This window comes from Salmo salar, chromosome ssa06 (assembly GCF_905237065.1).
Source record: "Salmo salar chromosome ssa06, Ssal_v3.1, whole genome shotgun sequence".
Classification (NCBI taxonomy): domain Eukaryota; kingdom Metazoa; phylum Chordata; class Actinopteri; order Salmoniformes; family Salmonidae; genus Salmo; species Salmo salar.
Genome location: NC_059447.1, coordinates 1676127 through 1701061, shown reverse-complemented (window position 1 = coordinate 1701061; position 24935 = coordinate 1676127). Strand labels below are relative to the sequence as shown.

The window sequence follows — 24935 nt, the reverse complement described above, 5'->3', positions numbered from 1 at the left end:
ACTGTTACTATATGCTGTTACTATATACTGTTACTATATACTGTTACTATATACTGTTACTATATACTGTTACTATATACTGTTACTATATACTGGTACTATATACTGTTACTATATACTGTTACTAGTCTCCACGGACTAAACTCGAATGGCTCCCTTTTCAATGAGCTGTCCTGGGTGGACTGGGGCCCTTTAGGGAACACCTGCAAACGATGGTTTATACACCTTTCCTCTGTCCTCTTTCCTCTGTCCTCTTCTTCTTCTCTCTTTTTATATATATAAGAAAGAAGGAAAACAGCTGAGCTCTCTCTTCTTCAGTCGTCTCCCGTTTTTCTTATATACCTCCCTCTTCTTCTGTCCCTCCCCCTGTTTCTTATACTGCTCCACTCTCCTTCCTGTCATCTCCCGTTTTTCTGATACCTCCTCTCTCTCTCTCTCTCCTTCCTGTCATCTCCCTCCTTTCTGATACCTCTCTCTCTCTCCTTCCTGTAGTCTCCCTCCTTTCTGATACCTCCTCTCTCTCTCCTTCCTGTTTTTCTTCTCTCTTCCTGTCATCCGTTTTCTGATACCTCCTCTCTCTCTCTCTCTCCTTCCTGTCGTCTCCCTCCTTTCTGATACCTCCTCTCTCTCTCTCTCCTTCCTGTCGTCTCCCTCCTTTCTGATACCTCCTCTCTCTCTCCTTCCTGTCATCTCCCTCCTTTCTGATACCTCCTCTCTCTCTCTCTCCTTCCTGTCATCTCCCTCCTTTCTGATACCTCTCTCTCTCTCTCTCCTTCCTGTCATCTCCCTCCTTTCTGATACTCCTTTTTGTCATTCCCTCCTTTCTGATACTCCTCTCTCTCTCCTTCCTGTTGTCTCCCTCCTTTCTGATACCTCCTCTCTCTCCCTCCTGTCCATCTCTCTCCTCTACTGCTATTTAAGAAAGAAGGGAGACGTCTCTCTCTCTCTTCTTCTTGTCCTCCTCCTCCTCTTCCTGTCATCTTACTCCATAACTAATTGTCCCACAGGGAGGATAAAGACAACAGTTGTATTGAACACAATAGATTTCTTTCTTCGTTCCTTTGTTAGTGAAATGTTATTGTTGTCTGGGTAAAAGACCATCTAAGAGGGAGTTTGGAAACTAACGTGAGCCGCAAATATACACATAGCGATCACATCGACCTGTTTTATCATTCCAATATTTTAATTGGTCTTTATTTCTGTCATCATGTAAATACTACATGAATAAATACAGACCATAAATTTAAGACAAAACATTAATAAGTAAAAACATGTTTTCTATTGTTTTAGGATGTCCAAGTTAGTAGGATTTTATGACATTTTAAAATAGTCACTTAAAAAAAAGATATTGTATCGTTGACACTGTGGATGTTGAAAGATACATCAAATCAAACTTTATTTGTCACATGCGTCGAAATACAACAAGTGTAGACTTTTACCGTGAAAATTATTACTTTACAAGCCCTTAATTAACAGCGCAGTTCAAGAAGAGTTATGAAAATATATTTACCAAATAGACCTAAAGTAAAAAATAATAATGATAAAAAGTAACACAATAAGAATAACAATAACGAGGTTATTTACAGGGGGTACCGGTACCGAGTCAGTGTGGAGGGGTACAGGGTAGTAATGAGACTATACACAGGGGTACCGGAGTCAGTGTGGAGGGGTACAGGGTAGTAATGAGACTATACACAGGGGGTACCGGTACCGAGTCAGTGTGGAGGGGTACAGGGTAGTAATGAGACTATACACAGGGGGTACCGGTACCGAGTCAGTGTGGAGGGGTACAGGGTAGTAATGAGACTATACACAGGGGGTGCCGGTACCGAGTCAGTGTGGAGGGGTACAGGGTAGTAATGAGACTATACACAGGGGGTGCCGGTACCGAGTCAGTGTGGAGGGGTACAGGGTAGTAATGAGACTATACACAGGGGGTACAGGGTAGTAATGAGACTATATACAGGGGGTACAGGGTAGTAATGAGGCTATATACAGGGGGTACAGGGTAGTAATGAGGTAATATACAGGGGGTACCGGTACCGAGTCAGTGTGGAGGGGTACAGGGTAGTAATGAGACTATATACAGGGGGTACAGGGTAGTAATGAGACTATATACAGGGGGTACAGGGTAGTAATGAGGCTATATACAGGGGGTACCGGTACCGAGTCAGTGTGGAGGGGGGCTACAGGTTAGTTGAGGTAATGTGTACATGTAGGTAGGGGTGAAGTGACTATGCAGAATGTAGTGTATTTTTTAAAGTACACAAAAAGGAAACATAATACATTCTGTTACTAATAACTTGTATACTTACGGCGTAGTAATATTACATGACATCACCTAACTACCACGGGCATAGATCAAAACCGTACCGTGTCAAATGACGAGGGAAAACAAACAACAACAATAACAACAACATAAACGGTAAAACATCAATCTACATCGTCACACGGTAAAACGGTAAAACATCAATCTACATCGTCACACGGTAAAACGGTAAAACATCAATCTACATCGTCACACGGTAAAACGGTAAAACATCAATCTACATCGTCACACGGTAAAACGTTAAAACATCAATCTACATCGTCACACGGTAAAACGGTAAAACATCAATCTACATCGTCACACGGTAAAACGGTAAAACATCAATCTACATCATCACACGGTAAAACGGTAAAACATCAATCTACATCGTCACACGGTAAAACGGTAAAACATCAATCTACATCGTCACACGGTAAAACGGTAAAACATCAATCTACATCGTCACACGGTAAAACGGTAAAACATCAATCTACATCGTCACACGCTAAAACGGTAAAACATCAATCTACATCATCACACGGTAAAACGGTAAAACATCAATCTACATCATCACACGGTAAAACATCAATCTACATCGTCACACGGTAAAACGGTAAAACATCAATCTACATCATCACACGGTAAAACGGTAAAACATCAATCTACATCATCACACGGTAAAACGGTAAAACATCAATCTACATCGTCACACGGTAAAACGGTAAAACATCAATCTACATCGTCACACGGTAAAACGGTAAAACATCAATCTACATCATCACACGGTAAAACGGTAAAACATCAATCTACATCATCACACGGTAAAACGGTAAAACATCAATCTACATCATCACACGGTAAAACGGTAAAACATCAATCTACATCATCACACGGTAAAACGGTAAAACATCAATCTACATCGTCACACGGTAAAACGGTAAAACATCAATCTACATCGTCACACGGTAAAACGGTAAAACATCAATCTACATCATCACACGGTAAAACGGTAAAACATCAATCTACATCATCACCACGGTAAAACGGTAAAACATCAATCTACATCGTCACACGGTAAAACGGTAAAACATCAATCTACATCGTCACACGGTAAAACGGTAAAACATCAATCTACATCATCACACGGTAAAACGGTAAAACATCAATCTACATCATCACACGGTAAAACGGTAAAACATCAATCTACATCATCACACGGTAAAACATCAATCTACATCATCACACGGTAAAACGGTAAAACACAGAATGAAATCAATACTGATATTATACTACGTCTGATCAGAACAGATCACACGTCGTTCCCATGGTGACGGAGAGCCAGCTCCTTACTCACGTCCTGTAGCAGGTAGCCAGTGCTTGACTTGGGCCGGAGCAATTTTTTAAATATTATTTTTCGGGGGGGACGACGACAGCGTACCGGCTCCTCTATAAAACAAAATGGCGTACCACCTACTCAGATTCACAAAGAGAGTTTAAATATATATATATATATATTTATTTGATCAAAGCGGAATGAAAACGCGATGAGGGTTCCTACGGTCATGAGAATCCTGGAAAAAATGTTCTGGAAATATTTCTATTTGTGTTTTCTTTTTCAAATATATATTATCAATCACTTCAAATCTCCATATCAGGCACGAGAAAGAATTAGGCCTAACCCTTTAGCATCTCTGTGTGTTTTACATCATCTGTGTTGTGTGTGTGAGATCAGAATTAGGTCTAACCCTTTAGCATCTCTGTGTGTTTTACATCATCTGTGTGTGTGTGTAAGGCCTCACCCTTTAGCATCTCTGTGTGTTTTACATCATCTGTGTGTGTGTGTGTGTGTGTGATCAGAATTAGGTCTAACCCTTTAGCATCTCTGTGTGTTTTACATCATCTGTGTGTGTGTGTGTGTGTGATCAGAATTAGGTCTAACCCTTTAGCATCTCTGTGTGTTTTACATCATCTCTGTGTGTGTGTGTGATCAGAATTAGGCCTCACCCTTTAGCATCTCTGTGTGTTTTACATCATCTGTGTGTGTGTGATCAGAATTAGGTCTAACCCTTTAGCATCTCTGTGTGTTTTACATCATCTCTGTGTGTGTGTGTGTGTGTGATCAGAATTAGGCCTAACCCTTTAGCATCTCTGTGTGTTTTACATCATCTGTGTGTGTGCCAGTGGGGCCGTTGCCCGAGGAGAGAGAGAGACATTTCAGCATCTGTTAGCCTAGAATATAATTTATAGACTGAACTATTTTAACCCATTTAAAAATCTAGCTTGTAGTAAAGCTAGGTATCTCATTCACAGGTGGTTGGTGGCAACTTAAATAGGGAGGACGGGCTCGTGGTAATGGCTGGAACGGAAATCAGTGGAATGGTGTTAAATACATCAAACACGTGGTTTGATACCGTTCCATTGGCGGCCGTTCCAGTCATTATTAAGAACCCGTCCTCCCCTCAACAGCCTCCACTGATCTCGATAGTTACAGTGATGGGAAAAAAGTATTTGATCCCCTGCTGATTTTGTACGTTTGCCCACTGACAAAGAAATTATCAGTCTATAATTTTAATTGTAGGTTTATTTGAACAGTGAGAGACAGAATAACAACAAAAATATCCAGTGTCAAAAATGTTATAAAATGATTTCATTTTAATGAGGGAAATAAGTATTTGACCCCGTCTGCAAAACATGACTTAGTACTTGGTGGCAAAACCCTTGTTGGCAATCACAGAGGTCAGACGTTTCTTGTAGTTGGCCACCAGGTTTGCACACATCTCAGGAGGGATTTTGTCCCACTCCTCTTTGCAGATCTTCTCCAAGTCATTAAGGTTTCGAGGGTGACGTTTGGCAACTCGAAACCTTCAGCTCCCTCCACATATTTTCTATGGGATTAAGGTCTGGAGACTGGCTAGGCCACTCCAGGACCTTAATGTGCTTCTTCTTGAGCCACTCCTTTGTTGCCTTGGCCATGTGTTTTGGGTCATTGTCATTCTGGAATACCCATCCACAACCCATTTTCAATGCCCTGGCTGAGGGAAGAAGGTTCTCACCCAAGATTTGACGGTACATGGCCCCGTCCATCGTCCCTTTGATGCGGTGAAGTTGTCCTGTCCCCTTAGCAGAAAAACACCCCCAAAGCATAATGTTTCCACCTCCATGTTTGACGGTGGGGATGGTGTTCTTGGGGTCATAGGCGGCATTCCTCCTCCTCCAAACACGGCGAGTTTAGTTGATGCCGAAGAGCTCCATTATGGTCTCATCTGACCACAACACTTACACCCAGTTGTCCTCTGAATCATTCAGATGTTCATTGGCAAACTTCAGACGGGCATGTATATGTATTCTTGAGCAGGGGGAGCTTGCGGGCGCTGCAGGATTTCAGTCCTTCACGGCGTAGTGTGTTATCTATTGTTTTCTTGGTGACTAGGGTCCCAGCTGCCTTGAGATCATTGAAAAGATCCTCCCGTGTAGTTCTGGGCTGATTCCTCACCGTTCTCATGATCATTGCAACCCCACGAGGTGAGATCTTGCATGGAGCCCCAGGCCGAGGGAGATTGACAGTTCTTTTGTCTTTCTTCCATTTGCGAATAATCGCACCAACTGTTGTCACCTTCTCACCAAGCTGCTTGGCGATGGTCTTGTAGCCCATTCCAGCCTTGTGTAGGTCTACAATCTTGTCCCTGACATCCTTGGAGAGCTCTTTGGTCTTGGCCATGGTGGAGAGTTTGGAATCTGATTGATTGATTGCTTCTGTGGACAGGTGTCTTTTATACAGGTAACAAACTGAGATTAGGAGCACTCCCTTTAAGAGTGTGCTCCTAATGTCAGATCGTTACCTGTATAAAAGACACCTGGGAGCCAGAAATCATTCTGATTGAGAGAGGGTCAAATACTTATTTCCCTCATTAAAATGCTAATCATTTTATAACATTTTTGACATGCGTTTTTCTGGATATTTTGTTGTTGTTATTCTGTCTCTCACTGTTCAAATAAATCTACCATTAAAATTATAGACTGATCATTTCTTTGTCAGTGGGAAAAACGTACAAAATCATCAGGGGATCAAATATTTTTTTCCCTCACTGTAACTATTTAGCTGTAAGCATTAACGTTCTTTACTAGTTGTCGCCTTTCCACCAGCACTGTTGAGAAATAAATCTGACATCGATGGAAAGCTGAGATTCCCCTCTATTAAACAGTAAGGGGAAAGTGGGGGGATACCTAGTCAGTTTGTTACGACTGAATGCCTTCAACTGAACTGTGTCTTCCGCATTTAACCCCAACCCTTCTGAATCCCAGAGATTTGGGGGGGGCTGCCTTAATCGACATCCACGTCTTCAGCCACCTGGGGAACCAGTGGGTTAACTGCTTTTCTCAGGGGCAGAACGACAGATTTTTACCTTGTCAGCTCGGGGATTCGATCCAGCAATCTTTCGGGATAGTGGCCCAATGCTCTAACCACTAGGCTACCTGCCGTCCCTCCACTCTAACCACTAGTCTACCTGCCGCCCCTCCACTCTAACCACTAGGCTACCTGCCGTCCCTCCACTCTAACCACTAGGCTACCTGCAGCCCCTCCACTCTACCCACTAGGCTACCTGCCGCCCCTCCACTCTAACCACTAGGCTACCTGCCGTCCCTCCACTCTAACCACTAGGCTACCTGCCGTCCCTCCACTCTAACTACTAGGCAACCTGCCGTCCCTCCACTCTAACCACTAGGCTACCTGCCGTCCCTCCACTCTAACCAATAGCCTACCTGCCGTCCCTCCACTCTAACCACTAGGCTACCTGCCGTCCCTCCACTCTAACCACTAGGCTACCTGCCGTCACTCCACTCTAACCACTAGGCTACCTGCCGTCCCTCCACTCTAACCACTAGGCTACCTGCCGCCCCTTCACTCTAACAACTAGCCTACCTGCCGTCCCTCCACTCTAACCACTAGGCTACCTGCCGTCCCTCCACTCTAACCACTAGGCTACCTGCCGTCCCTCCACTCTAACCACTAGGCTACCTGCCGCCCCTCCACTCTAACCACTAGGCTACCTGCCGTCCCTCCACTCTAACCACTAGGCTACCTGCCGTCCCTCCACTCTAACCACTAGGCTACCTGCCGTCCCTCCACTCTAACCACTAGGCTACCTGCCGTCCCTCCACTCTAACCACTACGCTACCTGCCGCCCCTCCACTCTAACCAATAGGCTACCTGCCAGCCCTCCACTCTAACCAATAGGGTACCTGCCGTCCCTCCACTCTAACCACTAGGCTACCTGCCGTCCCTCCACTCTAACCACTACGCTACCTGCCGTCCCTCCACTCTAACCACTAGGCTACCTGCCGTCCCTCCACTCTAACCACTAGGCTACCTGCCGTCCCTCCACTCTAACCACTAGGCTACCTGCCGTCCCTCCACTCTAACCACTAGGCTACCTGCCGCCCCTCCACTCTAACCACTAGGCTACCTGCCGTCCCTCCACTCTAACCACTAGGCTACCTGCCCCCTCTCTAACCACTAGGCTACCTGCCGTCCCTCCACCTCTAACCACTAGGCTACCTGCCGCCCCTCTACTCTAACCACTAGGCTACCTGCCGTCCCTCCACTCTAACCACTAGGCTACCTGCCGTCCCTCCACTCTAACCACTAGGCTACCTGCCGTCCCTCCACTCTAACCACTAGGCTACCTGCCGTCCCTTCTCTCTAACCACTAGGCTACCTGCCGTCCCTCCACTCTAACCACTAGGCTACCTGCCCCCCCTCTCTAACCACTAGGCTACCTGCCGCCCCTCTACTCTAACCACTAGGCTACCTGCCTCCCTCCACTCTAACCACTAGGCTACCTGCCGTCCCTCCACTCTAACCACTAGGCTACCTGCCGTCCCTACACTCTAACCACTAGGCTACCTGCCGTCCCTCCACTCTAACCACTAGGCTACCTGCCCCCCCTCTAACCACTAGGCTACCTGCCGTCCCTCCACTCTAACCACTAGGCTACCTGCCGTCCCTCCACTCTAACCACTAGGGTACCTGCCGTCCCTCCACTCTAACCACTAGGCTACCTGCCGTCCCTCCACTCTAACCACTAGGCTACCTGCCGTCCCTCCACTCTAACCACTAGGCTACCTGCCGTCCCTCCACTCTAACCACTAGGCTACCTGCCGTCCCTCCACTCTAACCACTAGGCTACCTGCCGTCCCTCCACTCTAACCACTAGGCTACCTGCCGCCCCTCCACTCTAACCACTAGGCTACCTGCCGCCCCTCCACTCTAACCACTAGGCTACCTGCCCCCTCCTCTCTAACCACTAGGCTACCTGCCGTCCCTCCACTCTAACCACTAGGCTACCTGCCCCCTCTCTCTAACCACTAGGCTACCTGCCGTCCCTCTACTCTAACCACTAGGCTACCTGCCGTCCCTCCACTCTAACCATTAGGCTACCTGCCGTCCCTCCACTCTAACCACTAGGCTACCTGCCGTCCCTCCACTCTAACCACTAGGCTACCTGCCGTCCCTTCTCTCTAACCACTAGGCTACCTGCCGTCCCTCCACTCTAACCACTAGGCTACCTGCCACCCCTCTACTCTAACCACTAGGCTACCTGCCCCCCCTCTCTAACCACTAGGCTACCTGCCGTCCCTCTACTCTAACCACTAGGCTACCTGCCCCCTCCACTCTAACCACTAGGCTACCTGCCGTCCCTCCACTCTAACCACTAGGCTACCTGCCGTCCCTCCACTCTAACCACTAGGCTACCTGCCGTCCCTCCACTCTAACCACTAGGCTACCTGCCCCCCCTCTAACCACTAGGCTACCTGCCGTCCCTCCACTCTAACCACTAGGCTACCTGCCGTCCCTCCACTCTAACCACTAGGCTACCTGCCGCCCCATAGGCTAGCCGTGTAATTACTGGTAATAATTTGTAATTACAAATAACTTACTTGCTGAGCACAGACCTTCCCTGAAACGTGAATATTGTTTGACAAAGTGTTTTATACAGTAGTAACAGTAACAGTGCAGTTATTCTACTTTATGGGGGTTATTAAGTGCCTTGGTCAAGGGCACAACGTCAGGAGATAGTAGGTCTATATGGGATCAGAGACCAGTAGCTTTCTAGTGTCAATACCGCATTTATGCATGTAGGCTACATAGACATGCCACCAATTATTGGTCATGGAAATGTATTTAAAAGTCATGGAGAAGTCCTGGAAATGTGTTTAAAAGTCATGGAGAAGTCCTGGAAATCAGTGGTGTCTGTCTATTTACATCATAATGTCATTTGGGAATTTCTGTGAACATAGTCTAATGGACCAACTAGTCTAATGGACCGACTAGTCTAATGGACCAACTAGTCTAATGGACCGACTAGTCTAATGGACCGACTAGTCTAATGGACCAACTAGTCTAATGGACCGACTAGTCTAATGGACCGAATAGTCTAATGGACCAACTAGTCTAATGGACCAACTAGTCTAATGGACCAACTAGTCTAATGGACCAACTAGTCTAATGGACCGACTAGTCTAGTGGACCAACTAGTCTAATGGACCAACTAGTCTAATAGATCAACTAGTCTAATGGACCAACTAGTCTACAACTAGTCTAATGGACCAACTAGTCTAATGGACCGACTAGTCTAATGGACCAACTAGTCTAATGGACCGACTAGTCTAATGGACCAACTAGTCTAATGGACCAACTAGTCTAATGGACCAACTAGTCTACAACTAGTCTAATGGACCAACTAGTCTAATGGACCAACTAGTCTAATGGACCGACTAGTCTAATGGACCAACTAGTCTACAACTAGTCTAATAGATCAACTAGTCTAATGGACCAACTAGTCTACAACTAGTCTAATGGACAAACTAGTCTAATGGACCGACTAGTCTAATGGACCAACTAGTCTAATGGACCAACTAGTCTAATGGACCAACTAGTCTAATGGACCAACTAGTCTACAACTAGTCTAATGGACCAACTAGTCTAATGGACCAACTAGTCTAATGGACCGACTAGTCTAATGGACCAACTAGTCTAATGGACCAACTAGTCTAATGGACCGACTAGTCTAATGGACCAACTAGTCTAATGGACCAACTAGTCTAATGGACCAACTAGTCTAATGGACCAACTAGTCTAATGGACCAACTAGTCTACAACTAGTCTAATGGACCGACTAGTCTAATGGACCGACTAGTCTAATGGACCGACTAGTCTAATGGACCAACAAGTCTAATGGACCGACTAGTCTAATGGACCAACTAGTCTAATGGACCAACTAGTCTAATGGACCAACTAGTCTAATGGACCGACTAGTCTAATGGACCGACTAGTCTAATGGACCAACTAGTCTACAACTAGTCTAATAGATCAACTAGTCTAATGGACCAACTAGTCTACAACTAGTCTAATGGACCAACTAGTCTAATGGACCAACTAGTCTAATGGACCAACTAGTCTAATGGACCGACTAGTCTAATGGACCAACTAGTCTAATGGACCAACTAGTCTACAACTAGTCTAATGGACCAACTAGTCTAATGGACCAACTAGTCTACAACTAGTCTAATGGACCAACTAGTCTAATGGACCAACTAGTCTAATGGACCAACTAGTCTAATGGACCGACTAGTCTAATGGACCAACTAGTCTAATGGACCAACTAGTCTAATGGACCAACTAGTCTACAACTAGTCTAATGGACCAACTAGTCTAATGGACCGACTAGTCTAATGGACCAACTAGTCTAATGGACCAACTAGTCTACAACTAGTCTAATGGACCAACTAGTCTACAACTAGTCTAATGGACCAACTAGTCTAACGGATCAACTAGTCTAATGGACCAACTAGTCTAATGGACCAACTAGTCTAATGGACCAACTAGTCTACAACTAGTCTAATGGACCAACTAGTCTAATGGACCAACTAGTCTAATGGACCAACTAGTCTAATAGATCAACTAGTCTACAACTAGTCTAATGGACCAACTAGTATAATGGACCAACTAGTCTAATGGACCAACTAGTCTAATGGACCGACTAGTCTAATGGACCAACTAGTCTAATGGACCAACTAGTCTAATGGACCAACTAGTCTACAACTAGTCTAATGGACCGACTAGTCTAATGGACCAACTAGTCTAATGGACTGACTAGTCTAATGGATCAACTAGTCTAATGGACCAACTAGTCTAATGGACCAACTAGTCTAATGGACCAACTAGTCTAATGGAGAAACTAGTCTACAACTAGTCTAATGGACCAACTAGTCTAATGGACCAACTAGTCTAATGGACCAACTAGTCTACAACTAGTCTAATGGACTAACTAGTCTACAACTAGTCTAATGGACCAACTAGTCTAATGGACCAACTAGTCTACAACTAGTCTAATGGACCAACTAGTCTAATGGACCAACTAGTCTAATAGACCAACTAGTCTAACGGATCAACTAGTCTAATGGACCAACTAGTCTAATGGACCAACTAGTCTAATGGACCAACTAGTCTAATGGACCAACTAGTCTAATGGACCAACTAGTCTACAACTAGTCTAATGGACCAACTAGTCTAATGGATCAACTAGTCTAATGGACCAACTAGTCTAATGGACCAACTAGTCTAACGGATCAACTAGTCTAATGGACCAACTAGTCTAATGGACCAACTAGTCTAATGGACCAACTAGTCTAACGGATCAACTAGTCTAATGGATCAACTAGTCTAACGGACCAACTAGTCTAATGGACCAACTAGTCTAATGGACCAACTAGTCCAATGGACCAACTAGTCTAATGGACCAACTAGTCTAATGGACCGACTAACCTACTAGTTTAATGGACCAACTAGTCTAATGGACCAACTAGTCTACAACTAGTCTAATGGACCAACTAGTCTAATGGACCAACTAGTCTAATGGACCGACTAACCTACTAGTTTAATGGACCGACTAGTCTAATGGAGAAACTATTATGGGGAAGATGTGAATCAACCTTCTTGTCTCCACTGAGTCCAACAGAGAGAAACACAGGAAATGTTGCACTGACAAATCAACAGTAGGTAACGCTGGCCAATCAGCTGTGTCGTAGATAGGATTATACCGCTGCTAGAGAACCAGACACTGGAACTATAATGTCAAGGTTCTGTGGGGGAGTTTAACTTCCTCAGCCCACTATGTGTGTGTGTATCTGTGTGTGTGTGTGTATGTGTGTGTATCTGTGTGTGTGTTCCAGAGTGTGTGTATGTGTGTGTGTTTGCATTCCTTTTGTGTGTTCCTGTGTGTGTGTGTTTGTCCCTGCTCTCTGCCCACCTTCTCTAAACCTCTCTCTCTCTCTCTCTCTCTCTCTCTCTCTCTCTCTCTCTCCTCTCTCTCCCTCTCTCTCTCTCTCTCTCTCTCTCTCTCTCTCTCTCTCTCTCTCTCTCTCTCCTCTCTCTTTCTCTCTCTCTCCTCTCTCCCTCTCTCCTCTCTCTCTCTCTGATCTAAGCACCGTGGATCAGCCGTATTTCCACCCTGCAGTGCAGCTCTACATCCCAGTGTAGTGTAGGTGTGTCCTGGGCTTGAGCAGGCCGCACAGTAGATGGACCTTTCACTTCTACTGGTCAGCACGGTCCACAACGCCTCGAGAGCTTCAACAACGTGCCCACGGTTACAATGCCGTGGGTGTTCATCGGTCGTAAACAATCATTATTATTACGTCCCGGGAGTTTTCCCCCTCCCCCCCTCGATCAGGAAACAACTCCAGGCCGCTGTAATAGCCTGATAATCGTGATAAATACATACCTGTAGATGATTTAAGGACACAAACAGAAACAAGACGTTAGATGTTAATGGAGACAGGATGAGGACAACAGGTCCATAGAGGTAGATAGAAGGCCCAGGCGAAAATAGGCATTGGGGGCACTAGAGCTATCTATCCAAGTCTATGGGACAGTACGTCCATAGAGGTAGATTGAAGGCCCAGGCGAAAATGGCTTTGGGGGCACTAGAGCTATCTATCCAAGTCTATGGGACAGTACGTCCATAGAGGTAGATTGAAGGCCCAGGCGAAAATAGGCATTGAGGCACTAGAGCTATCTATCCAAGTCTATGGGACAGTACGTCCATAGAGGTAGATAGAAGGCCCATGCTAAAACAGGCTTTGGGGCACTAGAGCCGTCTATCAAAGTCTATGGGACAGTACGCCTTTAGTGGTAGATTGAAGGCCCAAGGCTAAAACAGGCTTTGGGGCACTAGAGCTGTCTATCAAAGTCTATGGGACAGTACGTCCATAGAGGTGGATAGAAGGCCCAGGCTAAAACAGGCTTTGGGGCACTAGAGTTGTCTATCAAAGTCTATGGGACAGTACGCCCATAGAGGTAGATAGAAGGCCCAGGCTAAAACAGGCTTTGGGGCACTAGAGCTGTCTATCAAAGTCTATGGGACAGTACGTAAATAGAGGTGGATAGAAGGCCCAGGCTAAAACGGCTTTGGGGCACTAGAGTTGTCTATCAAAGTCTATGGGACAGTACGTCCATAGAGGTAGATAGAAGGCCTTTCTTTACATCTGTATCGTAATGGCTTCTGTGACCGCATGGGCAGCGTCATTGAGGGCCTTCTCATAATTTAAGCAAGTAGCCTTGCTCGAGCCTTGGCTTTGGTCTTTGGTATGACTCGGCCGGGGATCGAACTCCCAACCTTTAAATCTCAAGGCCCGACACAAGACCACTGAGTTTGGTCTCCATTTTAAAAGTAGTCAATTTCTTATTTTTCTTATGTCAGTAAACAAACTGAACTCCTGCCAAGTGAGTCAAGGTTGGTGATTTAATATCAACTGAACCTGAGTCAAGTCAATGTTGGTGATTTACTATCAACTGAACCTGAGTCATGGAAATAAGTCAATGTTGGTGATTTACTATCAACTGAACCTGAGTCAAGGTTGGTGATTTACAGGCACCTGCAGTTACGGAATGTTAACTAAGGAGTGTAATTCATTGGCTGATCCTTCCCGATGACCTGGATGGAATTATGTAAATGATACTTCCTTAACCCATAGGAAGTCCCACCCAGTTGACTACTTTAAAAAATGGTGAAAGTCCTCAATGTCTCTGGGCCATGCAAAAAAAAAAAAGGCTTTGTGGCACTAGAGCTGTCTATCTACGTTTATGGGACAGTAGGTCCATAGAGGTAGATAGAGGGCCCAATGCCTAAAAACAGTCTTTGGGACACTAGAGCTGTCTATTTAAGTCTATGGGACAATCGAACTTTAGCTGACGTACAGTAGGTGACTATGCTGTGATTACCTAGCCTCTATGCTAGCTTCACGCGCTCTGAGGAATCTCGGACTCTCGGAAAACATTCCGACGGGGAATCCGGGGGTTACAAGATTGTAACTCTAGTTTCCCGCTTGTAGTTCCGACTCGGAAATGTGCATTTCCGATCGTTCCGTGAGGACGTGAAGGCAGCATAGAACATGCAGACGTAGACTGGAATGTAAATGTAAACATCTAGGTGAACACAATCTACTAAACCTATTTCTAGGCCCTGCCTCTATCTCTATCTCTAAACTCTGGGCATGTATATTGACGGACAACCCAGGGAATCGGTGTAGCTCAAGATAGTGTTAGCCCTCTGAGCTAAAGCCCCCTGTGGGGGTGGGCATCAGCTCTAGGGAGCTAACACGAGTTCTTAAGCTCACCAAAAAAGTGATTAATCTCTCCAGCAAAATTCTCTTTGGGACTGCAAAAAAAAAAAAATCAATGTTATTATAACTATCAATCTTAATAACATGACCACATGCTGAGAGTATAAACAGTAAAACATTACCTTGTTGTCAGACAGTCCGGTGACCTGGTCTACAAACTCTTCCTGGATCATGAAGGCAGCCAGGTTGGCTGTGTAGGAGGCCAGGAAGATGACAGCGAAGAAGGCCCACACCGACACTATGAACTTACTGGTGGTCCCTTTAGGGTTCTGGACAGGAACAGAGTTGTTGAACACTAGACCCCACAGCAGCCACACTGCCTTACCCATAGTGAACGATGGGCCGTGGGGGTCTGGAGGGAGGGAGGGAGGGTGGGTGGGTGGAGGGGAGGAGGGAGGGAGGGAGGGAGGGAGGGAGGGTGGTGGGTGGGTGGGTGGGTGGGTGGAGAGGGGAAGAGGGAGGGAGGGAGGGTGGGAGGGAGGGGAAGAGGAAGGAGGGAGGGAGGGAGAAAAGAGGAGGTAAGTTCGGACTTAACAGGTGTGTGTGTGTGTGTGTGTGTGTGTGTGTGTGTGTGTGTGTGTGTGTGTGTGTGTGTGTGTGTGTGTGTGTGTGTGTGTGTACCTACCTCTACCCTGTGCCAGGTTCCTGTTAAAGCCCAGAGGGCTGATGTATTCAAACATGAACACAGCCATCGCTGTGACCAGCAACAGCATCACAAACATCATGATCCAAACCGTCGCACTGAACGGCTCTGAAACACACAGAGAGAGAAAAGACATGAACACACACACACACACACACACACACACACACACACACACACACACACACACACACACACACACACACACACACACACATACACACACACACACACACACACACACACACACACACACACACACACACACACACACACACATACACACACACACACACACACACACACACACACACACACACACACACACACACACACACACACACACACACACACACACACACACACACACACACACACACACACACACACACACACACACACACACACACACACACACACACACACACACACCCTAACACACACACACACACACACACACACACACACACACACACACACACACACCACACACACACACACACACACACTGTTAGATCAGTCCTGTCTTCCTCCATACTGTTAGTGGTGCTGTATAGATCAGTCCTGTCTTCCTACATACTGTTAGTGGTGCTGTATAGATCAGTCCTGTTTTCCTCCATACTGTTAGTGGTGCTGTATAGATCAGTCCTGTCTTCCTCTATACTGTTAGTGGTGCTGTATAGATCAGTCCTGTCTTCCTCCATACTGTTAGAGGTGCTGTATAGATCAGTCCTGTCTTCCTCCATACTGTTGGTGGTGCTGTATAGATCAGTCCTGTCTTCCTCTATACTGTTAGTGGTGCTGTATAGATCAGTCCTGTCTTCCTCTATACTGTTAGTGGTGCTGTATAGATCAGTCCTGTCTTCCTCACATACTGTTAGTGGTGCTGTATAGATCAGTCCTGTCTTCCTCTATACTGTTAGTGGTGCTGTATAGATCAGTCCTGTCTTCCTCCATACTGTTAGTGGTGCAGTATAGATCAGGTCCTGTCTTCCTCTATACTGTTAGTGGTGCTGTATAGATCAGTCCTGTCTTCCTCCATACTGTTAGAGGTGCTGTATAGATCAGTCCTGTCTTCCTCCATACTGTTAGTGGTGCTGTATAGATCAGTCCTGTCTTCCTCCATACTGTTAGTGGTGCTGTATAGATCAGTCCTGTCTTCCTCTATACTGTTAGCGGTGCTGTATAGATCAGTCCTGTCTTCCTCCATACTGTTAGTGGTGCTGTATAGATCAGTCCTGTTTTCCTCTATACTGTTAGTGGTGCTGTATAGATCAGTCCTGTCTTCCTCCATACTGTTAGTGGTGCTGTATAGATCAGTCCTGTCTTCCTCCATACTGTTAGTGGTGCTGTATAGATCAGTCCTGTCTTCCTCTATACTGTTAGTGGTGCTGTATAGATCAGTCCTGTCTTCCTCCATACTGTTAGTGGTGCTGTATAGATCAGTCCTGTCTTCCTCTATACTGTTAGTGGTGCTGTGTAGATCAGTCCTGTCTTCCTCTATACTGTTAGTGGTGCTGTATAGATCAGTCCTGTCTTCCTCTATACTGTTAGTGGTGCTGTATAGATCAGTCCTGTCTTCCTCCATACTGTTAGTGGTGCTGTATAGATCAGTCCTGTCTTCCTCTATACTGTTAGTGGTGCTGTATAGATCAGTCCTGTCTTCCTCTATACTGTTAGTGGTGCTGTATAGATCAGTCCTGTCTTCCTCTATACTGTTAGTGGTGCTGTATAGATCAGTCCTGTCTTCCTCCATACTGTTAGTGGTGCTGTATAGATCAGTCCTGTCTTCCTCTATACTGTTAGTGGTGCTGTATAGATCAGTCCTGTCTTCCTCCATACTGTTAGTGGTGCTGTATAGATCGGTCCTGTTTTACTCTATACTGTTAGTGGTGCTGTATAGATCAGTCCTGTCTTCCTCTATACTGTTAGTGGTGCTGTATAGATCAGTCCTGTCTTCCTCCATACTGTTAGTGGTGCTGTATAGATCAGTCCTGTCTTCCTCCATACTGTTAGTGGTGCTGTATAGATCAGTCCTGTCTTCCTCCATACTGTTAGAGGTGCTGTATAGATCAGTCCTGTCTTCCTCCATACTGTTAGTGGTGCTGTATAGATCAGTCCTGTCTTCCTCTATACTGTTAGTGGTGCTGTATAGATCAGTCCTGTCTTGTCCTGTCTTCCTCTATACTGTTAGTGCTGCTGTATAGATCAGTCCTGTCTTCCTCTATACTGTTAGTGGTGCTGTATAGATCAGTAATATCTTCCTATATACTGTTAGTGGTGCTGTTTAGATCAGTCCTGTCTTCCTCTATACTGTTAGTGGTGCTGTATAGATAAGTCCTGTCTTCCTCCACACTGTTAGTGGTGCTGTATAGATCAGTCCTGTCTTCCTCTATATTGTTAGTGGTGCTGTATAGATCAGTCCTGTCTTCCTCCACACTGTTAGTGGTGCTGTATAGATCAGTCCTGTCTTCCTCCATATTGTTAGTGGTGCTGTATAGATCAGTCCTGTCTTCCTCCATACTGTTAGTGGTGCTGTATAGATCAGTCCTGTCTTCTTCTATACTGTTAGTGATGCTGTATAGAATAGTCCTGTCTTCCTCTATACTGTTAGTGGTGCTGTATAGATCAGTCCTGTCTTCCTCTATACTGTTAGTGGTGCTGTATAGATCAGCCTTGTCTTCCTCTATACTGTTAGTGGTGCTGTATAGATCAGTCCTGTCTTCCTCCATACTGTTAGTGGTGCTGTATAGATCAGTCCTGTCTTCCTCTATACTGTTAGTGGTGCTGTATAGATCAGTCCTGTCTTCCTCCATACTGTTAGTGGTGCTGTATAGATCAGTCCTGTCTTCCTCCATACTGTTAGTGGTGCTGTATAGATCAGTCCTGTCTTCCTCCATACTGTTAGTGGTGCTGTATAGATCAGTCCTGTCTTCCTCCATACTGTTAGTGGTGCTGTATAGATCAGTCCTGTCTTCCTCCATACTGTTAGTGGTGCTGTGTAGATCAGTCCTGTCTTCCTCTATACTGTTAGTGGTGCTGTATAGATCAGTCCTGTCTTGTCCTGTCTTCCTCTATACTGTTAGTGGTGCAGTATAGATCAGTCCTGTCTTCCTCTATACTGTTAGCGGTGCTGTATAGATCAGTCCTCTCTTCCTCCATACTGTTAGTGGTGCTGTATAGATCAGTCCTGTCTTCCTCCATACTGTTAGTGGTGCTGTATAGATCAGTCCTGTCTTCCTCCATACTGTTAGTGGTGCTGTATAGATCAGTCCTGTCTTCCTCCATACTGTTAGTGGTGCTGTATAGATCAGTCCTGTCTTCCTCCATACTGTTAGTGGTGCTGTATAGATCAGTCCTGTCTTCCTCCATACTGTTAGTGGTGCTGTATAGATCAGTCCTATCTTCCTCCATACTGTTAGTGGTGCTGTATAGATCAGTCCTGTCTTCCTCCATACTGTTAGTGGTGCTGTATAGATCAGTCCTGTCTTCCTCTATACTGTTAGTGGTGCTGTATAGATCAGTCCTGTCTTCCTCCATACTGTTAGTGGTGCTGTATAGATCAGTCCTGTCTTCCTCTATACTGTTAGTGGTGCTGTATAGATCAGTCCTGTCTTCCTCCACACTGTTAGTGGTGCTGTATAGATCAGTCCTGTCTTCCTCCATACTGTTAGCGGTGCTGTATAGATCAGTCCTGTCTTCCTCTATATTGTTAGTGGTGCTGTATAGATCAGTCCTGTCTTCCTCCATACTGTTAGTGGTGCTGTATAGATCAGTCCTGTCTTCCTCTATACTGTTAGTGGTGCTGTATAGATCAGTCCTGTCTTCCTCTATACTGTTAGTGGTGCTGTATAGATCAGTCCTGTCTTCCTCCATACTGTTAGTGGTGCTGTATAGATCAGTCCTATCTTCCTCCATACTGTTAGTGGTGCTGTATAGATCAGTCCTGTCTTCCTCTATACTGTTAGTGGTGCTGTATAGATCAGTCCTGTCTTCCTACATACTGTTAGTGGTGCTGTATAGATCAGTCCTGTCTTCCTCCATACTGTTAGTGGTGCTGTATAGATCAGTCCTGTCTTCCTCCATACTGTTAGTGGTGCTGTATAGATCAGTCCTGTCTTCCTCCAAACTGTTAGTGGTGCTGTATAGATCAGTCCTGTCTTCCTCCATACTGTTAGAGGTGCTGTATAGATCAGTCCTGTCTTCCTCTATACTGTTAGTGGTGCTGTATAGATCAGTCATGTCTTCCTCTATACTGTTAGTGGTGCTGTATAGATCAGTCCTGTCTTCCTACATACTGTTAGTGGTGCTGTATAGATCAGTCCTGTCTTCCTCCACACTGTTAGCGGTGCTGTATAGATCAGTCCTGTCTTCCTCCATACTGTTAGAGGTGCTGTATAGATCAGTCCTGTCTTCCTCTATACTGTTAGTGGTGCTGTATAGATCAGTCCTGTCTTCCTCTATACTGTTAGTGGTGCTGTATAGATCAGTCCTGTCTTCCTCTATACTGTTAGTGGTGCTGTATAGATCAGTCATGTCTTCCTCTATACTGTTAGTGGTGCTGTATAGATCAGTCCTGTCTTCCTACATACTGTTAGTGGTGCTGTATAGATCAGTCCTGTCTTCCTCCATACTGTTAGTGGTGCTGTATAGATCAGTCCTGTCTTCCTCCATACTGTTAGTGGTGCTGTATAGATCAGTCCTGTCTTCCTCTATACTGTTAGTGGTGCTGTATAGATCAGTCCTGTCTTCCTCTATACTGTTAGTGGTGCTGTATAGATCAGTCCTGTCTTCCTCCATACTGTTAGTGGTGCTGTATAGATCAGTCCTGTCTTCGTCTATACTGTTAGTGGTGCTGTGTAGATCAGTCCTGTCTTCCTCTATACTGTTAGTGGTGCTGTATAGATCAGTCCTGTCTTCCTCTATACTGTTAGTGGTGCTGTATAGATCAGTCCTGTCTTCCTCCATATTGTTAGTGGTGCTGTATAGATCAGTCCTGTCTTCCTCTATACTGTTAGTGGTGCTGTATAGATCAGTCCTGTCTTCCTCCATACTTTTAGTGGTGCTGTATAGATCAGTCCTGTTTTACTCTATACTGTTAGTGGTGCTGTATAGATCAGTCCTGTCTTCCTCTATACTGTTAGTGGTGCTGTATAGATCAGTCCTGTCTTCCTCCATACTGTTAGTGGTGCTGTATAGATCAGTCCTGTCTTCCTCCATACTGTTAGTGGTGCTGTATAGATCAGTCCTGTCTTCCTCCATACTGTTAGTGGTGCTGTATAGATCAGTCCTGTCTTCCTCCATACTGTTAGTGGTGCTGTATAGATCAGTCCTGTCTTCCTCTATACTGTTAGTGGTGCTGTATAGATCAGTCCTGTCTTGTCCTGTCTTCCTCTATACTGTTAGTGCTGCTGTATAGATCAGTCCTGTCTTCCTCTATACTGTTAGCGGTGCTGTATAGATCAGTAATATCTTCCTATATACTGTTAGTGGTGCTGTTTAGATCAGTCCTGTCTTCCTCTATACTGTTAGTGGTGCTGTATAGATCAGTCCTGTCTTCCTCCACACTGTTAGTGGTGCTGTATAGATCAGTCCTGTCTTCCTCTATATTGTTAGTGGTGCTGTATAGATCAGTCCTGTCTTCCTCCACACTGTTAGTGGTGCTGTATAGATCAGTCCTGTCTTCCTCCATACTGTTAGCGGTGCTGTATAGATCAGTCCTGTCTTCCTCCATATTGTTAGTGGTGCTGTATAGATCAGTCCTGTCTTCCTCCATACTGTTAGTGGTGCTGTATAGATCAGTCCTGTCTTCCTCTATACTGTTAGTGGTGCTGTATAGATCAGTCCTGTCTTCCTCTATACTGTTAGTGGTGCTGTATAGATCAGTCCTGTCTTCCTCCATACTGTTAGTGGTGCTGTATAGATCAGTCCTGTCTTCCTCTATACTGTTAGTGGTGCTGTATAGATCAGTCCTGTCTTCCTCTATACTGTTAGTGGTGCTGTATAGATCAGTCCTGTCTTCCTCTATACTGTTAGTGGTGCTGTATAGATCAGTCCTGTCTTCCTCCATATTGTTAGTGGTGCTGTATAGATCAGTCCTGTCTTCCTCTATACTGTTAGTGGTGCTGTATAGATCAGTCCTGTCTTCCTCCATACTTTTAGTGGTGCTGTATAGATCGGTCCTGTTTTACTCTATACTGTTAGTGGTGCTGTATAGATCAGTCCTGTCTTCCTCTATACTGTTAGTGGTGCTGTATAGATCAGTCCTGTCTTCCTCTATACTGTTAGTGGTGCTGTATAGATCAGTCCTGTCTTCCTCCATACTGTTAGTGGTGCTGTATAGATCAGTCCTGTCTTCCTCCATACTGTTAGTGGTGCTGTATAGATCAGTCCTGTCTTCCTCCATACTGTTAGTGGTGCTGTATAGATCAGTCCTGTCTTCCTCTATACTGTTAGTGGTGCTGTATAGATCAGTCTCTGTCCTGTCTTCCTCTATACTGTTAGTGGTGCTGTATAGATCAGTCCTGTCTTCCTCTATACTGTTAGTGGTGCTGTATAGATCAGTACTGTCTTCCTATATACTGTTAGTGGTGCTGTATAGATCAGTCCTGTCTTCCTCTATACTGTTAGTGGTGCTGTATAGATAAGTCCTGTCTTCCTCCACACTGTTAGTGGTGCTGTATAGATCAGTCCTGTCTTCCTCTATACTGTTAGTGGTGCTGTATAGATCAGTCCTGTCTTCCTCCATACTGTTAGTGGTGCTGTATAGATCAGTCCTGTCTTCCTCCATATTGTTAGTGGTGCTGTATAGATCAGTCCTGTCTTCCTCCATACTGTTAGTGGTGCTGTATAGATCAGTCCTGTCTTCCTCTATACTGTTAGTGGTGCTGTATAGATCAGTCCTGTCTTCCTCCATACTGTTAGTGGTGCTGTATAGATCAGTCCTGTCTTCCTCTATACTGTTAGTGGTGCTGTATAGATCAGCCTTGTCTTCCTCTATACTGTTAGTGGTGCTGTATAGATCAGTCCTGTCTTCCTCTATACTGTTAGTGGTGCTGTATAGATCAGTCCTGTCTTCCTCTATACTGTTAGTGGTGCTGTATAGATCAGTCCTGTCTTCCTCTATACTGTTAGTGGTGCTGTATAGATCAGTCCTGTCTTCCTCCATACTGTTAGTGGTGCTGTATAGATCAGTCCTGTCTTCCTCCATACTGTTAGTGGTGCTGTATAGATCAGTCCTGTCTTCCTCCATACTGTTAGTGGTGCTGTATAGATCAGTCCTGTCTTCCTCCATACTGTTAGTGGTGCTGTGTAGATCAGTCCTGTCTTCCTCTATACTGTTAGTGGTGCTGTATAGATCAGTCCTGTCTTGTCCTGTCTTCCTCTATACTGTTAGTGCTGCAGTATAGATCAGTCCTGTCTTCCTCTATACTGTTAGCGGTGCTGTATAGATCAGTCCTATCTTCCTCCATACTGTTAGTGGTGCTGTATAGATCAGTCCTGTCTTCCTCCATACTGTTAGTGGTGCTGTGTAGATCAGTCCTGTCTTCCTCTATACTGTTAGTGGTGCTGTATAGATCAGTCCTGTCTTCCTCTATACTGTTAGTGGTGCTGTATAGATCAGTCCTGTCTTCCTCCACACTGTTAGTGGTGCTGTATAGATCAGTCCTGTCTTCCTCCATACTGTTAGCGGTGCTGTATAGATCAGTCCTGTCTTCCTCCATATTGTTAGTGGTGCTGTATAGATCAGTCCTGTCTTCCTCCATACTGTTAGTGGTGCTGTATAGATCAGTCCTGTCTTCCTCTATACTGTTAGTGGTGCTGTATAGATCAGTCATGTCTTCCTCCATACTGTTAGTGGTGCTGTATAGATCAGTCCTGTCTTCCTCCATATTGTTAGTGGTGCTGTATAGATCAGTCCTGTCTTCCTCTATACTGTTAGTGGTGCTGTATAGATCAGTCCTGTCTTCCTCCATACTGTTAGTGGTGCTGTATAGATCAGTCCTGTCTTCCTACATACTGTTAGTGGTGCTGTATAGATCAGTCCTGTCTTCCTCCATACTGTTAGTGGTGCTGTATAGATCAGTCCTGTCTTCCTCCATACTGTTAGTGGTGCTGTATAGATCAGTCCTGTCTTCCTCCATACTGTTAGTGGTGCTGTATAGATCAGTCCTGTCTTCCTCCAAACTGTTAGCGGTGATGTATAGATCAGTCCTGTCTTCCTCCATACTGTTAGAGGTGCTGTATTGATCAGTCCTGTCTTCCTCTATACTGTTAGTGGTGCTGTATAGATCAGTCATGTCTTCCTCTATACTGTTAGTGGTGCTGTATAGATCAGTCCTGTCTTCCTACATACTGTTAGTGGTGCTGTATAGATCAGTCCTGTCTTCCTCCACACTGTTAGCGGTGCTGTATAGATCAGTCCTGTCTTCCTCCATACTGTTAGTGGTGCTGTATAGATCAGTCCTGTCTTCCTCCATACTGTTAGTGGTGCTGTATAGATCAGTCCTGTCTTCCTCTATACTGTTAGTGGTGCTGTATAGATCAGTCCTGTCTTCCTCCATACTGTTAGTGGTGCTGTATAGATCAGTCCTGTCTTCCTCCATACTGTTAGTGGTGCTGTATAGATCAGTCCTGTCTTCCTCTATACTGTTAGTGGTGCTGTGTAGATCAGTCCTGTCTTCCTCTATACTGTTAGTGGTGCTGTATAGATCAGTCCTGTCTTCCTCTATACTGTTAGTGGTGCTGTATAGATCAGTCCTGTCTTCCTCCATATTGTTAGTGGTGCTGTATAGATCAGTCCTGTCTTCCTCTATACTGTTAGTGGTGCTGTATAGATCAGTCCTGTCTTCCTCCATACTGTTAGTGGTGCTGTATAGATCAGTCCTGTATTACTCTATACTGTTAGTGGTGCTGTATAGATCAGTCCTGTCTTCCTCTATACTGTTAGTGGTGCTGTATAGATCAGTCCTGTCTTCCTCCATACTGTTAGTGGTGCTGTATAGATCAGTCCTGTCTTCCTCCATACTGTTAGTGGTGCTGTATAGATCAGTCCTGTCTTCCTCCATACTGTTAGAGGTGCTGTATAGATCAGTCCTGTCTTCCTCCATACTGTTAGTGGTGCTGTATAGATCAGTCCTGTCTTCCTCTATACTGTTAGTGGTGCTGTATAGATCAGTCTGTGTCCTGTCTTCCTCTATACTGTTAGTGCTGCTGTATAGATCAGTCCTGTCTTCCTCTATACTGTTAGCGGTGCTGTATAGATCAGTACTATCTTCCTATATACTGTTAGTGGTGCTGTTT

The 24935-nt window shown here is 45.1% G+C and overlaps 1 protein-coding gene across 1 annotated transcript in view; it reads right to left on the bottom strand.

Moving 5' to 3' along the window:
- The window catches only part of LOC106596204 (glutamate receptor ionotropic, NMDA 2A-like), a 304463-nt gene that overhangs the window by 17830 nt on the left and 261698 nt on the right, over positions 1-24935 (bottom strand). Inside the window, 2 exon segments of the mRNA XM_045719554.1 lie at positions 15112-15341; positions 15615-15740. Of these exon segments, the coding sequence (XP_045575510.1) occupies positions 15112-15341; positions 15615-15740 (356 nt within the window).